The 16,127-nt window shown below is 42.9% G+C and overlaps 1 protein-coding gene across 1 annotated transcript in view; it reads right to left on the bottom strand.

Annotated features, from left to right (window-relative positions):
* Positions 1–1,891: 1,891 nt before the first annotated feature.
* LOC104510369 (nesprin-2-like) overlaps positions 1,892–16,127 on the bottom strand; it is a gene marked incomplete at its 3' end in the record, with an annotated part of 114,977 nt that continues 100,741 nt past the window's right edge. Inside the window, 12 exon segments of the mRNA XM_010152597.1 lie at positions 1,892–2,096; positions 2,399–2,529; positions 4,269–4,439; positions 6,712–6,861; positions 8,433–8,588; positions 10,344–10,520; positions 11,161–11,307; positions 11,757–11,939; positions 12,816–12,948; positions 14,017–14,213; positions 15,248–15,379; positions 15,901–16,074. Coding sequence (XP_010150899.1) covers positions 1,892–2,096; positions 2,399–2,529; positions 4,269–4,439; positions 6,712–6,861; positions 8,433–8,588; positions 10,344–10,520; positions 11,161–11,307; positions 11,757–11,939; positions 12,816–12,948; positions 14,017–14,213; positions 15,248–15,379; positions 15,901–16,074 — 1,956 coding nt within the window.

Below are 16,127 nucleotides of genomic sequence, written 5' to 3' on the forward strand. Positions count from 1 at the left end.
CCCTTTACTGGCTGAATCCAGCACAGAGGCTAATGGGAATTGCATCTATTGACTCTAGTACTGGGAAAGGCACTGTTCAAAGGCCAGTGGAACACCAGTGACTTCAGGCAGCGGGATGCTACTGCTACAGAGGAGATTAGAGAGGTATCAGAATATCCCTCTTTACTGAATGGATATGCACTAGCAGGTGGAGAAACCCACCCATGCTGCAGATGAGAAATGCCATGATGTTACAAACAGACCAGAGCTTTGGATCCCTTAGTGACCGAGGACTACGGTTTTGGTTTTATTTATTCCCTTTTAATACAGAAAAAAAATATTTTAAACTAAAAAATGTAAAACTAACATTAAACTCCAAGGGCAGTACAAGAACAAGGGGAGTCCTCTTATACTTGCTCAGTGTACTTGGGTTTTTTTTCTTTTTGACCTGGACAGGGAATGGCAAGATGTCATCTTGAAACATACCTACTTCTAGAACCGTCATTTACTTTTAGCCGTGGGATACACCCACTGGGATTTGTCACTGTATATTGTCTTTTCTGTGAGTAATGAACAAAGACTTCCGACTGATAGCAGATATGTTTCCCTAAAAAGCAAAATGGCTCTAAGTTCCTGACCTCTCTTTGGAACAGACCATATTGTAAACTGCTACTTCAGCCATTTAGTAAAACCCCATTTTGATTTCTTATTCTCTATCCAGGACTTTATTTATTGTGGTGACAGAACTCCATAAAACTTTCCTAATATATACTTGAGGTAAAGATTAGAGAGACTAAAAACCAGTTTTGTAATGCATATATATTTTCAAATACACGTAACTCTCATGCCGTTATTGCTGATCCCCATTATTCTAACTGAACACTTTCAAAAAACCACAATAAATTCTGTGTGTCTTTACCCACACATACCAGGACAGGATCTACAGTGCTAAGGGCACTACAGTGGTCATGCCTTGCTTAGCAGGTGCAAAAATCTTCAAAAAATTCCAGAAAATGTGATGCCTTTTTGCTGACATACTGATGAACTGATGTCACAGCCATTAATAGATCAGAAGAAAGTGAAAATGTTTTTGTCTCAGTGTTGTTGCTGTCAGTTGTTTCTGACATGGATATGAGTTCTCTGTCCCATAATGTAAAGTTTCTTAATTGGTCACATGCAAAATGGAGTACTTATAACTTCTTCCAGTATGTGGCTACAGGTTCATAAAGCATGATGAATCACTGCTCTGTCCTGAAATAAGGATTATTATATTTCTGTACTGCAGTCTGAAGAAACCAAAAATGTCAGAACCTAATGACAGCTTTGCTGCCTGAGACAGTCAAATGTATCCTGTGGTCTCAGCATGAGATCTCATTTGCCTAAAGTCAGAAGCATTTAGAATAATCTAATGAGCTCAGAACTGTGCGAATTTATCAGAACAGGCAAAAAAAAGTACTCCAAATAAAACCAGTTTGAAGACTGCAGACTTCAAGATGGTTCTGTGTTCTGGATGACTGGTCTTTTTTCCCCAGCTGCTGATCTAGCAGACATTATCTCTCCTCCCAAGTAGTGCCCCACAAAGTAAGTAATTTTTGACTTAATGATTCCTTCCAACAGGCCTGATTCTTTATATAGAGCAGAAAGAGGAGGAGATGGAATGGGTTGCTCCTTCCCATCCCTTGCTAACTCTAGTTTGGTTTGGTCTCAGGATCTGGTCAAATTACTGAAATGAAATACAAAGCTGTCTGTTAATGGAAAACACCCACAGATTTTATGTTTTCCACTGACTGGATTTGGGGGAGGAAGGGGAAAGAAGGTGAAAGAAGGAAAGGGGAAAGAAGGAAATTATTTCGATTTGTTTCTCAAAAGTAAATCCTGGTTTGTACTAGGCAGCAGAAACATATTTATATACCTTTACAGCCAGTATCCTCTGCTCCAGGGTTTCTATTGTGTTATCCTCAGGCATGTGAGCGTCCAAGAGCTGAGTGCACTGCTCTGCGCACTGTTGTAACTCGGCTGCTTTCTCAGCGCATAAAGTATTGTACGGCTCCCAGAGCTGTTGGATGGCTTGCATTGCCCGCAGTTGATCTGCGATGGCTTCGTTTACTGAGTTCCACCTGCCAACATATCAAAGGGTAAGAGCATTTTTCTAGTAGATTGTCCTCCAGAACAGGATCGGGTGTAAGATTCCTGTGGGAGTTTCTCTGCATTCATACCCACGTTACTGAAAGCTTGCTGACACTGCACCAGAATTCTGTGCTCTGTGATCCATCACAAAAAAAAGGTACTGTGAGCTACTCCTCACACAGGTACCCTTAAGACAGGCGAGTCATATAAATACAGATTTAAAAATCACATCCTACCTCAGCAACTTTTTCTTTTAATTACTAACAACTGGGGGTCTTTTCTGCAAGCCTACCTAGCGTGTGCCTCCATGCACTTCTGTTCAATAACCTCTGCAAAGGACGGGGAGCAGTTCTTCAGGTTATTGGCAGCAGCTTGGAGCTTGCCCCAGCATTCTTCGCTGTTCTCTGATTCATCTTGAAGAGACTGCAAAATGGATTAGTGCCATTAGATGTGGAGATGAACAAGCTAAGTCTAGCTTTCCCTATAAATTGACAGGGATAGGGTATCAATAATGCCACATGTTTGCAGCACAGATTAAAATGTTTGTGTAAGATATAACACCTGATCCTAAAAATTAGGAAGCTAAAACAGAGGTGAAATTGTCAAATGTAAAAAATCCTTCAGAAGGCCTGTTTTAAACAGAGGTCATTTACTTGCTTCTAAAGAAACACCTCCTTTAACAAACCCACAGCCTTGAAACGATTACATTAATTCACTAGAATCCAAAAATGTTTTTATTTTCAGCCACAAATGGCTCAGGGAAATTTCTACTGGCAGTGAATTTGGCTTGACAAATGCTGTCCCCAGCTGTATGTTCCCCCTCCTGATACAGGTGATTGTAGAACCCTGTCATGGGTTGTACTGGCAAACTGATCCAGATTAAAAATAGAGGCTGGTGGAAGGGAAGGAGGTAAGAAGGTGCCCAGTTCCTTCCATCATTAGGTGTCCCCAGGGGAGGGTGGAAAGCAGTCTTTACTGCCAAGAGACACGTACCCGGGATTCACAGCCTCAGTGTGGCCTGTCCCACTTCTGATATAACTTGAAAATAAACCAAAACAGGCCTTATTTACACTGAAACAGGGAGTAATCACACATCCTTCCAACACTCGTTTAATGCCAGGTAAGGGGATTTTAGCCATATCAGTGAAGCGTTCAGGCCTAAGGCCAGCCTGCCTGCCTACTCTAGGTACCCCACTTGAACTCTGCACTAGCCAAGCAGGGCAGCAGGACGACCCAAAGTGGTTATGCCCAGCCTCATGCCAAGGCTCCACAGGAAACTCCAGCTCTCTGGAGGGCGAATGAACAGTTGACTTCGCGCTGGAGGAATTGGAAATGCCAGGCTTGGGGATGCCCTTGCTCTGCCCTGGGCCTGCTGCACCCATCCAACCCAAGTCACAGCTTTAGGGGAGTGGGATCCTGTGTCCTGGACCTTGACTCCAGTGCTGTTTATAAGTGCAAAGATGCTTTAAGGCAAATAACGCCTTAATGCAAAATGTGTCACTGGCACAGTGGCTAGGACACAGTGCCCCAAGGGGAGCCTTCCAATCGCAGATCTAGAGACATGGTGGTCCCTTTGCCAATTTTCTCCCAGGTCCCCTTCATTTCTGCACTGACTCCCAGTACAGGCCTCTCCTTCCAGGTTATGCTACAGCCTCATGGCAGGGCATTTCCCTGGGAAGCACAAGCAAAGGGGCAAATTTCCTTTCGACCAATGTGCTGAGAGCCATCATCTTTCACCTGAAGGGTGAATAACCTTTAGGCAGATACATTCAGGCAAACTTCCTGCTGTCCATGTGGATTAGACACAGACTGAGTAGACATTAGCACAAGAGATGGTGGTGGAGTGCACATTCCATCTGAACTCTAGGGCAAAGGAGCATGAGGACCTGGTGCTTCATATGGGGATGCCTTCTAGCACGTGCAGGACTAAAATGTCAAGGGATCTTTGCAATCCAAATAGAGGCTCAGCTAGCCCACAGTAAAGCTGAACTTCTGTGCTAAATAAAGTACAAAGTCTAAAAACAGTCCTCAGTGCCCAAGCCCACTGACTTCAACGGCACTACAAGTTGCTCAGATAAATTTTTCTGCCTTTTTTCAGTGGAGTTTCTTTGTTTCAAGGCACAGAAGGAAGTACAGAAATAAGTCAACTTCAGTAGATTTACCTGAAGAGTTTTGACCTGTTCTTTCAAGGTTTCCAGTGACACCACAGCAGGTTTGCACTGGTCTAAGCAGTACAAATATCTTGTTGTCATCAGGCTGACTTCTCCATAAACTTCATCATATACTCTCCACTGCTCCAGTATTGACTGCATTGAGGTCTTTAACTGTGCAACCTGCAAACAAATGGCTTTTGTTATTTTCCTTACAAATATATCACCTTTATTTTGACTTAAAATCTAAGCTCGATGCTCACTCCATGGCAATCCACAAGAACTTCACAAATTAGAGTATTTCCCTACTTGGTAATGAATTGTGCAGGCTTCAAACCAAGCAGTAAGCAGTATTTAGAGTGAAGTATAACAATTTGCTGGAAATAAAAGTGTAACCAGAGTTCAAGGTAGCACTACTCTATCAGCCACAATGCCAAAACCCCCCAAAAAATAAAAAGTACTGAAATAATGAACTGCTTATTCTTTCCTGCCAAAAATCAACCTGAAGTGGGAGGAAGTTGAGAGCCTTGATCGTCTCAGGAAGCAGATCCTTTTAATGAAAATAACAACATAAGTTGTTTTGAAGAAGATGCTACTACAATACTCTGGAGAACTACCACCCCTCCTATGCCACTGTGCTCTAATAATGCAGGCCCACCTGAATCGCAGACTAGGAATTTCAGGATTCTCATATAAAATTAAATGATGGATGTCCTCTCTGTTTTTTGGGTCTCTTTCACTATTACAGTTGTTTAATCTGTACTGGGGCAAACATGGTTTTCATGTGCCACATACTGCTAAGCATTGTGAACACAAACCCACAGTCCTCCTTCAGTGTGATTTGTCATTTTTATCCTTCTGTGTCAGATAAGTACATAAGGCATGCCCTGGGTTAGCCAAAACACTCATCTAGTTCAGTACATTTTTTCAGTCATGCCAGTAACCAGATGCTTTGAGAAGAGGATGAAAACCAGGCAAGCAAATAAGCCTGTCTCCATGGGACCTTGCAAAGGCAGACACCCTATTTCAGTTATGACTGTGTACCCACACAATGGAAGATGAAGATTTCCTACAAGGTAGTGCACGCTAAAGAGACTGCATGGATCACTGTATCCTAGTATCCTAGTTCCAGGCATGCAGGAGTAGATGGATTAATCATCCCTATTCTCTTCTGAATCATGGTAGAGGTGGGAGTAATCTCTATTTGCTTTTTGTAGCTTGCAGCTAATTACTGCCCACGCAAGGAAGATGGAAAGACCCCATGCTAGTGAAAAGTCTCTGGGCCACAGACTCACAGTCTTGAAATCAACCTACAGACAACACACAATCAAGGTATCACATCTCCTGACACCTATATTTGAAATCACTGCCTGGCTCTGCTGAGAGCAGTCACCTGTGGGAAGAAAGCTGCCTTCGGTGTTTCAGTGCACATGCAGACAACTAGGCTGTAAGAATATTCTGCAGTTTTTAAGTTCGATACGTAAGTCATAAAAACCCTAAAATTAATGTGACCCACAGTGACTGTAAGAAGAAAAAAAAGCACTAGGTTGTCAATCCTGCCAATTTCAATCCCCAGCTCTACAGCAGAAGGAAAAACCTTCATCATGTACACACACAAAAATTTCTCTGCTTTCTTGGTAAGAAACAACCACATCATTTCTGTTGACAGCAAAACCAAGAAGCAGCAGACCCATCCTGGACCGACACCTGATGTGGAAAGGTTCAAGTTTTACAAAGTTTTGAGGAATCTTAACTATAAACACAATCACTGCATCACACAGAATCCTCTACAGTATATGGTTATTTATTATCACAAATTTAAATCCACAACTGTACTCATATCATCTGCTCCTATCAATTACAGCTAGGTAAAAATGATCAGTTACAAGTATAATCTAACTATAAATGCAAACTTCTGGGGAGTCCATTTGCATGGGATACCAATCTGCCATGCTCTCCTTGAAGCAATTGGAAACTACATAGGATCTGAAGATAGAGAAAGCCATCCGGGTGTGCAGACAAAAGAGTAATGGGGAGATGGAAAAGCTACAGTGAGAATGGGGCAGGAGTAGGCAGCTTCCACCAGCCTACTACAGGGGAGAAAGACCTGGGTATAAGAGAGAAGCAGATCGAGTCTAAGGTTTTCATTTTAAACTGGACAGAAAAGTAGCAATACTATTTCTTCATTTTCTTAAACTACGGGTGGGGGTCTGTTCCTTCTCCCCCTGTATTCAAACTACTTCGAGATCAGACTTCTTTTTCCCCTCACTCAACCTTGGAAATACACTGATTTGCATTAAGGTAAAGACTTCCAAGGGAGTTCATAGGGAAGTTAAGATTAAGGAATACTTTGCATCCTTTCTGTACCAGCTCCTGCCATCCCATGAAGAAGATAAATAACACTGGTGGTAAGAATAGGTACTGGAGGAAATGTGAATGCAAACAAAGCTTTCACCTGGCTTACAGTGCTGTCCATCATTTCACACAGCTCAGCTATGTTGACAGACAGAGCTTCTGGGGTTTGTTCTGCACTGCCATTCGAAGCCAAACTGTGTTTGAGCTCGTCAAGAATTTTGGATTTAGTTGTGAGCTGATCTTCTAGCTCCTAAATAAAGAAAGGAAAAAAACAAAAGGAAGAGAAATAGTATTTTTTAATGAGACCATAGAAAAAGCCTTCTGTGTGAGGAGCTTAAACATTCCTTCTTTAAAGGCAATTATGTGTAATTCTTCAGCCATGCAACACCACCACCATTTCAACTCTGATACAAAACAACTGCTTTACAGGAATTCAAAATGACAGTGGCTGCTTTAGACAGTTTCCTGCAGGTTGAGCTACAATCAGTCCATTTAGGATTAGGAAGGAAACCATGAGGAGCTAATTCCTCAGCCACCACGCAGGCCTCTTTGTACCTCTCCAGATGCAAGAAGCTCCTCTATTAATGCAGCTGAACTTTTCCTTGGGCAGATTAGCATTTGAGTCCTCCTCCACTCCAGCAGACAAACGTAAGATAGGAACTGACTTTGCAATATGGGGGTCCCTAACAACCTCTAGAAAGTTATTTTCAGCTTGTCCTGTCAGTCAGAGGCTTTCTCCCATAGGAGAAGCCCCACTGACATCAGTGGAGACTAACTTCTCCGCTAACACAATCAAAAAGATGATAAGCTAGTTCTGACATGCTGGGAAAAGCTCAGCAGTGAGTAGATATCCAACCACACAATGGGCCGTAACATTTTCTTAGAATACTACTCTTAAAGCCATGACCTTTTTACCCCTCACTTACTGTCCCTAAAACATTTTACAATTTGGACCTCAATTTACTGAGCAAATTAATTTTAATGAAACATTCTAGCCACCTGCATCCTAGCACTGTACCTTGCTGTGAGCAGGTTAGCGTTTTAGACAAAGATATCCCATGTCTTTCATCCATTCTGGCCCTCGATAGGTTTCAGAGTGCTTCAGAGAGGCAAGTAACTGCCTGTGTAACACAGCACTCTAGGCAATGTAAGCAGCCTACTACACATGTAACCATGGCAATGAAAGAACAAATATTCCATGTTTAAAAATAGAGAGGGAAGACTGTACTGAATGAAAACAGTAGACACTCAGAGTAATAGGAGCCAATTATTAGCTGGCTGCACCTGTACTAATTTTGAGGGAACTGATGCCTAGAAAAACACAACAAAACCAAAGTGCACCCAGATTCTTGAGGCTGGTGCAGAGAGACTCCGTTCTAGGGCAGGAGCAGAAAGAATTGCTATTTTTTCAAATGGGTCTGTGTAGTTTCCATGACACTGCCACCACAGAGCTCTTCAAACTAATAGAATAGGTAGCTTTTGCCATGGATGGGCTCACGTGAGAACTACATCTTTTGGAGGCATCTCAGAATAAAATGCACAACATTACTGCACAATACTCCAAACACCATGGAACAACTGCAGGTGCATCTTCAGTTGAAGGAGAAAACCATAAAATAGCAATTCACATTAAAACTAGATCTGCTCTTTATCACCTGAATCTACTATGCTTTAATTGAAATTGCATTGTAGTCATCATCTAAGAAATGGCAACTTTCTTAACTTTTCTTCTTCTGTTAAAATCTGGGTAATTCTTTAGTCTGGATTCAGCAAAGTGATAAAAATGAGGTTTTTGCAATAATACCACACATCATGCCTTACCTTGCAATCATCTAATGTGTTCTGGGCAGAGATCAGACTTGCTGGGGTTTGTAAACATCTCAGTCGATCACGCTGAGCTTCCAGCCAGTTGCGTAGAGTCTGTGCTTTGTTCTCGTTTTTGGTAATATCCTCCAAAATGTGTTGCAGGTCTTGTATCTGGAAGTTAAAAAACTCTTTTAACTTCCTTAAACCTAGAGGTGGGCAGAAACAGGGCTCCCCTCCCATGATAAAATTTGAGATTACAATATTTACACTGATAATACAAGTTAGAGAAAATTTTGAAAGGAAGAGCTAAAGATCTACTAGCTCTTTAGGACCCAGTAAAAACATAGGAATCTGACCTATACCCTGAGCAGAAAACAAGGCAGTGTGGGTTCTAGAGCTGGCAGCCTGCAGGGACACTGGGCTATGAGGACGCATTCATATGGAGTCTGAAATTCTCCTAAACCTCACCACCACAGTTACTAATAAGCAAGGGACGTTAAGTCTTTTATCTTCAGCCTTGGCCCTGAGGATCCATTAAATCTCAGAATACAGTTTCTGCATGCATGGATTATTTCCAGCCTCACTAGAATAAAGTAACTCTGAGGCACCGCGTGATACAGGTTTTCTACAGAGAAATACAGATGTGCTGGTATAGTTAGTCTCTGTGTAGGATTTGTCTGTCAGCTGCTGATCTTCAAAGCACTCCATTGAGAAAGCATATTTAATTACTGCAGAAGGAGGAAACATACACAGAGTAACCCATTTCCAGTGACCGAGGAGGGCTGGAGCAGGGCTGGGAAATGATCCCTTGCTATGCCTTTTCCAGCATGGTCATATGACCCGATCTGAATACGGCTGTCAACACTGCTTACTTAATAATGAATGCTTCAACAGGAAAATGGGTGGTAGCTTAATATATCCCTGTTTCTCATTCTCATCATATGGCATGTGGAGGGGTTGTTCGCTTTTTTGATGCAGTGTTTGCTCAGCAGGGTTCGGCTGTTTGTAGCAAGCAGTGCAGCACCTTTCCTTGCCACAAACCATCCAGTTTTCTCCCATTAAGTTTTAAATCATAGAATTATAGAATGGTTTGGGTTGGAAGGGACCTTAAAGATCATCTAGTTCCAACCCCCCCGCCATGGGCAGGGACACCTTCCACTAGACCAGGTTGCTCAAAGCCTTATCCAGCCTGGCCTTGAACGCTTCCAGGGATAGGGCATCCACAGCATCTCTGGGCAACCTGTTCCAGTGCCTCACCACCCTCTCCGCGAAGAACTTCTTCCTGATATCTGATGTAAACCTCCCCACTTTCAATTTAAACCCGTTACCCCTTGTCCTGTCACTACAGGCCCTTGTAAAAAGACCCCCCAGCTTCCTTGTAGGCCCCCTTCAGGTACAGGAAGGTGCTATAAGGTCTCCTGAGAGCCTTCTCCCAACTTTCACATCACTGCAAAGCTTCAACCGATTTCACTAACAGGTTCCCCTGCAGACATTACCCTCAAGTCTTCCTTTTTCGTAGTGTTCTCAATATAGGTCATCTTTTTGACGTCACTGACTGCATTTTCTTCCTATGAGGAACCTTTTTTTTTCCCCCACTTAATACAGTCAACTAGGGTAAATCCCAGGCTGCCACGAAAAGCAGATTTTTTCTGTTTTCCCTCCTTGCAAGTTACAGGAGAGTTCACCATCCCAGGCCTTGTTGAGGTTTGGATGCCTGCCCACCACCTGATAACTGATGCGCTATGAGACCATTCCACAGGCTGCCCATGAGACTGCAGGACGGACAGACAGCAGAGAGCACAGGGAGTCTCAGTGTGTTCAACAGTCTTTTCAGACTCCATGAGAAAGGCTGCTGGCAAAATACAGAGCACTGGCACAGGCAAGATCAGAGGTGTTAGAGAGGAAGCAGTGAGAACTCAATCAAACCTTTCTGGTCAGAGACGCCTGCAGCCTGTGCCACCGCAGGTTCACCTCTCCAAGACACTCGGCAAATTCTGTCTTCTCATACCGCTTGCTTTCTACATCACAAGTGCTCATCTGCAAGAGTGACTGGTTAACAAATTCTACAGTCCACTGTTTAATGTTCATTTCCATCATATATTCCTGGAAGGAAAGAAGAACAAAACCAGAAAACAATTAGTTTGGCAGTTTTAATCTGATCAGTTCCAGTGATGCTTCAAGGCATAGTTATGGGACATTCACGGCTTATTCTGAACCATAGCCTAAAATATTTTTCTGAAAGACACCTGGCTGTAGTAATAATTGCCAGTTTTTATCATTCTACATCTGAGTTGCTACTTTCATCCATGGAAACTTTTGCAGAAAATCACCATCATTACATGGGTAGCTCAAGGTAAGAACAGGCTAGTGCCAGAGAAGCGAACAAAACCTAGGGGTACCATACCCAGTACTTCATCCACTGGACAATACCATCAGTGCCATGGACCCAGCTTAGGCTAAGATGGAGGCCTTCTCACACTCCTGTGACCCACAGTCAAGTGAAGACAAGAGCTTGTGCTCCTTTGTCAAAATATGTGGTGTCAGATTGCAGTATCAGAATATCTGTGAGGAAAGTGTCCTTGGAAGCAAAAGGTTTTTATAAAGGAAAATGCTAAGGCACCTTTGAGACTGAGGAACCCTCCTGAGAGCCAGGGGAAGGATATGACAGTGCCTGTAGGCCACTTCCATCCTTGTTTCAGCCAAACACCTTGCAGAAGGCCTGGACTTACAGCTTCATATTTACCTTGGACTTCTGAAGAAGGCTTCTGACTTGGGCAGCACTAAGTTGTGCATTTATTGGCTCCTCATGTTCCTGCTGTTGTTCCACATGGTCCAGCCAGGTCATTAGTTCAGCAATAGCTTCCCGCGACGAAAGTTTCTCCATCTGAAGCTAGGGGTAAAACATATAATTAATCCTCTACACCCTGCTTGTTAGAAATACCAGGGAAGATGACATCTGTATTTTTAGAAAGGCTCAGGCACTATAATGGCAATTATCGGCCTATGAACTTAAAAGTGACCCCTGTGCTCCAAAGGGGCATATGACTTAATTTAAGAAATGTTTGAGAATTCAGAAATTTGTAATATAATTCTTTCTAATTGTAACAGACTTTCATATGAAACACACAAAGATGATAGATATGTGCAAAGCAGCCCAGGAAGAACACTGCAATAATTAAACTGCACTACAATATTGGGGATATTCTGAAAGCAAGACAGACAGCTAATTAGGAAAGATGCTTTGCAGGTCTTACGCAGCAACTGCCTGAATCCCAGGAGCAACATCTTAAAGTAATTATGTAGCTTGAACTGAGAGATGGCAGCAGAGTTTCTCCTCACCTGGTAAAGCTCTTCTTGGATGACTGGGAGCTGTTGAATCAATTCTCCCCATTTCTGCTCAAATTTGGCCAAAGATGACCTCAGTGCTGCAGTATCAGCTTGCTTCACATGAAAAAGCTGGTTGGCCGTGCTCACCACAGATGACTTGAGGGAAGATTTTTCATCAACTTCCTTAGAGAATGCCTGAGGTGCATGAAAGAAATTTAAAGGAGGGTAAATATTTATGTATCTGTTTAAATAAAGATGACAAACCAGGTTTTCAGTCACAGGATTAACTGCCTCAACAAACAGATTTTAGCAAGCTTGTAAAGTTCAGAAAACCTAAATCCAGTATGTTCCAGCAGCAGGTAAGGCTTTTTTCTGCCCAGCTTGATACAATGCTAAATGCTTCCTTTTGCTCCACAGGGATTGAGAATATCCTGATACCCACTTCAAACAGAGGCCCAGGGAGCACCCCACTCCTTGAGTCCCTGACCAGCTCACACCTACCAGTCCGACCTTCATGACGCTTTGCTTTCCCACCGTGCAAGACTCCCTCTGTCACGCCTCACGCTGGGGCTGAACCTCCTGGCTAGTCACTCAAGGAGAGCACAGCACTGGGGCGCAGGCAAAGACATAAAATGCAACTCAGCATGTTTCTCATCCCTGACTTTGGTTCACCATCTTCACAGCCCGGCTGTCTTACCCTCTGCTCCCTGAGCCCACATTCCAGATTCAGTTGGTATGTGGCCCATCAGCTCTGCTAAACTGCCGTATCTGGTATTTGGCATCAAAAACAAGACAGAAACCACGCTCTTAGACTGTAGGTGCCTAAGAGAGCCCGGCTGGGGTGTGAGGGGTCGTAGTCAGGAGCTCATGACAAGAGGATTCCGTTCCGATTTATGCATCCTGGCTGGAGCCTCCCATCCTCACAGCTCCCCGCACAGAGAATGGCTTGGCTTTGGGTCACCAAGCCATTCGGGGCTATATTCTGTGGGCAGCGTCTGGGTCGTGGCAAATACAAAACCACTCAAAAGGGTCATTTCTACTGGAAGTCTCCTGGCAGGAGAGCTGACTTACCAACAAACTGTTCATGTTATCCTTAATGGTGGGAAGATCTTGTGACACGTTGAGAGACTGCTCCTTCCAAAAATTCATTCTCTGCTGAGCAGAATCCAGCCATTTCATTAATTCCTCTGAGTCTCTATTGTAGCTACAAGGAGGAAACAAAACACATACATCTCCTACCTGAGTCTAGGATACATTTCTCACCCTCCAAGTTGTCTTCCTCTCTGTAAGGAGGCACGTGCTAGTCTGGCACCTATCCTGCTACATAACCCTGCAGGAGCATGACCGCAGCATGGACTGATGTGCAACACAGCAGTTCTGCTGCAGGCATGCACATCAGCTCCTTTCAGCTGGTCTGCTCTCCCTGAAAACATCCTCTTTCTGTATCCACCCAGCAGTTGCTAGGACAAGTTCACAAGGATGGAAAGAGCTTTGCTGGAGGTCAAAACCACCAGAGGAGATTGTGCACACTGCAAGATACAATGCAGAATACGCAGCAGGGGTAAACACCAACAAATACTGCCATGGTCTGCCCACACTATGGGTCCAGCCAGCCTGAGCTCAGAGCACACAGACAAGGTGCAGGGAGAGCTGAGCTTGGTACTTCAGCTGGTGGACTGGGCTGTAGAGCCCCAAACTGTCTCCAGCAAACTGCCAGGACTGCACTGATGGTTGGCTTGGGCCATGTGAAAGCAATGAGCATGCTTGGGTCCTTCCCCTTCATTGAGCTTCAAAACACAAGCTGGGGCAGAATTTCAAACAAGACATGAATGTTTGGAAGGTGGACAGTGTATGTGCACAGACAGGCACGTTAAGCCTTTGCATGGGTATCAAGGCTAGCTTGCGCGTACAGCAGGCCAAAATATTTAGGGCAGCACAATCAGAGCATCTGTTAACGCTTGCAATGTACAAACGGCAGCATGATGCAGCTGCCATCTAGATGCACTGACTTTGCAATGGCAGCAACCAAAATAATTTTCCTACAGAAATAAACAGGAAGTGAAACACTTGTCTACACGGCGAGAGAAAAATCAGATGTGTAATAAAGGGCCACTTTTCTGCTCACCAGTACTTTTTTTTCTTTTTCTCATTTTTAGGTTAAAGCAGCCATATTATTTATTAGTCCACTGTCAGGTTTCAGAAAATACATCCATAGAATGTCAGAAACTAATCTGTAGCTGCTATCTCTAATTGCTTGCTGAGTTATACCCACCTGACCAAGAGTTTGAGTAACGTCTGAAGTCGGTGTAGCTCCGGGCCAACTTTTTTGCTTAAAGACAACCACTGCTCTTCCATCTTCCCAATCTGGCTTCCTATTTCTGGACAGCTCACAGTAGCCAGCAATTTCTTCCCTTCTTTCACCATCTGGTACAGCCTGGCATGCTTTTCATCAACACTGATTTTGATTTGCTATCAGAATATGGGAAGTTTTCAAAACAGTAATAAGTTAAAAACTGAAAACACAGCTAGCAAAACACACATCATGTGTTCTAACTTCTTAATCTCACATTTCCTCTGTCATGTATTTTGTTTTCCAAATGGAAGGAATCTGTACTTCATTACATGCAAAAAGGTCACCGTTTTGTTTGTTTGTTTGTTTCCTCTGAATAGATGAAGGCAGAACTCTAGGAATTAAAATATCAAACTGGACTCAAATATAGACCAAAAGACTCACTAATTCCAAAATTTCTAGTGGAGTGGGTCCTCTGAAGACCGAGAGAGGTCAAACCTGTGAGGAACGCGGAGCACCCTCTGAAGATACATCACTAAGTTTATTGAAGACTCTAGCTTCTTAATTTTATAAACCAACCATAAAGTCTGCTCTCATATCCTTATATTCAAGTATGTTTAAAACATAAAATGTTTCCAACTGGACTTGAGGTTCTAAATAAAGGTGTAGGTCTGCCATCAGAGATGCAGCTGGGAACCAACCAGGAGCCTATTGGCCATTCTATATGACAAATACAGACAAAAGGAATTTTATTCTCTTTGTTATGACAGAAATCAGGATAACTTGGGTTCAGTTCTCAGGATTTTAAAAGGAGCTGGTAAACCTGTAGATCTTCTATTGCAACCAGGCATTAAGATATTTGAAGGCACTGGGTTGATTCTCCTCTTCCATAGGTTTTACGTAACAGCACAAAAATCATCCCTGAATCACAAAGTGGCTCTGTGTTCACTCCAAGTTTCCTTCCTGCCCTTGGGATGCATGGAGCCTGCATGCTATCTTCCCCCACATATTTGCATTTGAAGACCATGTTCCCAAGTAGCTAGAGTTATTACTCCTACCTTAAATTAACTGACAGCCCCTAGCTGAAATTAAGAGCCCGATCTCCTGCTACTTTTAAGAGTAAGTTTTCAGCTCGCATCCATACACAGACAAGGACAAAAAGCTCTACAGATCCATAAAGAAATCAGTCAGAGAGAGACAGACACATAAATACCTGTAGAAGTGCAATCCTTTCCATTAATCTTTCTTCTGTTTCTTCAACCAAATTCACAGAAGGCAGTGTAGAGGCAAGTGTGTCTAACTCCTTACTGAAAACCAGACATTCATCATCAAATTCGGTCCATTCCTAAAAAACATGTGACATCATTAACATAGCACACATCTAGCTGCATTTTTGCTACGCCAGATTGAGGCTTTAAATACTTATTTTAGCAGCAGCAGCTCTTAGTTTAATGAAACAAAACACAATAATAGGTGAATTATATGGAAGTATTCAAGTGAGATATGATTTCACAACAGATGATGTAATTAATTCATTCTCTACAATCTTGAAGGTTTCTTATTTTAAAGTGATATACTTAATTTTTTATTCTCTAGGAGTGGTTTTAAAGTGGTGCTGGTATTTTTATGCCTTAAAATACCAAATTCCAAATACTCAAAAATTACTGCAACTTATAAAGTCCCACCCTTGTCAAAATAATGGGTTGAAATCTCCCCTTTCAGAGGTTTTCAAGGAAAACAGTTTACTGACACACAGAGAACACTGGTTTACTGACACACAGCGAACACCAGAATTACTGGTGCAGAAAGGGTTCCCCTAAACGCAACTCTCCCCACTTCCATGCTGTGTTTCTTTGGACTCATTACCTTTAACAGGCTTTCTAAGTGTGCACCAGACTGGCAGGCCTTCTGCTCCAGCAGATTGACTTCATTCACCAGCTCTCCCCAGAATTTCTCTTTCTTTTGTTGGATGGAGGGAGTCACTTTCTTGAAAAACACTTGCATGAAAGCCATGCGGGTCATGAGGTTGTGGAAAAAGTCCTGAAAAAAACAAGTTAAAGCTTGTTCTTTAAGACAGAACACACACCCACAGC

The sequence above is a fragment of the Eurypyga helias genome, unplaced genomic scaffold, assembly GCF_000690775.1.
Source record: "Eurypyga helias isolate BGI_N326 unplaced genomic scaffold, ASM69077v1 scaffold2435, whole genome shotgun sequence".
Classification (NCBI taxonomy): domain Eukaryota; kingdom Metazoa; phylum Chordata; class Aves; order Eurypygiformes; family Eurypygidae; genus Eurypyga; species Eurypyga helias.